At 44.0% G+C, this 1,474-nt stretch overlaps 1 protein-coding gene across 1 annotated transcript; it reads right to left on the minus strand.

Moving 5' to 3' along the window:
- Positions 1-335: 335 nt before the first annotated feature.
- Positions 336-908, minus strand: LOC138885380 (uncharacterized). The gene has a single exon (XM_070166325.1). The coding sequence runs from the start codon at positions 906-908 to the stop codon at positions 336-338; it is 573 nt and encodes a 190-aa protein (XP_070022426.1).
- Between the last annotated feature and the right edge of the window lie 566 nt (positions 909-1,474).

Genomic DNA, 1,474 nt, shown 5'->3' on the forward strand with positions numbered 1-1,474 from the left:
CATGGAACTTGTGTCATCCACTATCACAGTTGTGACAATGTCTACAAATGAACACACCTCCGTGCTATTAGGTTGTCTCATTGATTTGAAAACATGGAACCACCTTCTCATCCCCCACTCGGAAAGTCAACTCACCCGCTTCAACATCAACCAATGCCTTTCCCGTAGCTAGGAAAGGCCTACCAAGAATAATCGGCACTTCAAAGTCCACCTCACAATCCAATATGACAAAGTCGGCCGGCAGTATAAACTTATCCACCCGGACAAGTACATCATCGATTATGCCCAAAGGTTGCTTCATCGATCGATCCGCCATTTGAAGTCTCATTAAAGACCTAGTACGGAATCAAATTTATGCTAGCCCCCAAGTCACAAAGGGCCTTGGCAAAATCCGCACTTCCAATAGTACAAGTGATAGTAAAAGCTCCGGGGTCCTCAAGCTTGGGTGCCATTGAATGCACTATGGCACTCACTTGATGAGTCATTTTAATTGTTTTACACTCCATCGACCTCTTCTTTGTTACCAAATCTTTCATGAACTTAGCGTACCCCGACATTTGCTCAAGCGCCTCTACCAAATGCACATTGATTGTGGGGCTCTTCATCATGTCAATGAACTTTTTGAATTGATTGTCACTCTTTTGCTTTGCTAACCATTGAGGATAAGGTGAAGGTGGCCTAGGCAAAGGTGCTTTGGCCTTTGGGACAATTGGCTCGGGCATGTCAATCGCGTGTTCCCTAGACGGGTTCATGGCATCTTGAGTCTCTACCTCGGCTTCATCATCAATATCAATCTGCACATCATTGTTCACATTTTTATTAACCACATCATTAACAATCAAAGGTACATCATCATCTCGCAACTCAACATCTTCATCCATAACTTGCTTTTGCTTTGAGGCATTCATATCACCGCCTCTTCCCCTTCTTGTTGTAACCACCATCACATGATTATTATTCCCACCCTTCGGGTTAACTACCGTATCACTTGGTAGCGCACCCTTGGGATGAGTATTCAACGCTTGAGAGATTTGTCCTAATTGCACCTCCATGTTCCAGATAGATGTATTATGAGAAGATAATTGGGCATCAGAATCTTGGTTCTTTTTCATCATTTGCTCGAACATGCTTTCAATTCGCCCCATATCATTCCCGGAGGAACTTGGACCTTGAGAAGGAAAGGGGGGTAGATTGTTCGGTTATTGGTACATGGGGGGCCTTTGAAAGCCTTGCCCCCGGTTGCCTTTGTTCCCGCTATTGTTCCACCCTCCTTGATTGTTGTTGTTGCCCCAATTATTGTTATTATCATTCCAACTCCCTTGGTTGCTTTGGTTACCCCAATTGTTGTTTTGGTTGTTATTATTCCAATTGCCACCACCTTGTTGTTGATTGTTGTTATTCCAATTACCTCCGCCTTGTTGTTGATTGCCCCAATTTCCTTGAGGACGCCATTGTTGATTCGAAGAGTTGCCTC

Source organism: Nicotiana sylvestris, chromosome 2 (assembly GCF_000393655.2).
Source record: "Nicotiana sylvestris chromosome 2, ASM39365v2, whole genome shotgun sequence".
In the NCBI taxonomy this organism is placed as follows: Eukaryota; Viridiplantae; Streptophyta; class Magnoliopsida; order Solanales; family Solanaceae; genus Nicotiana; species Nicotiana sylvestris.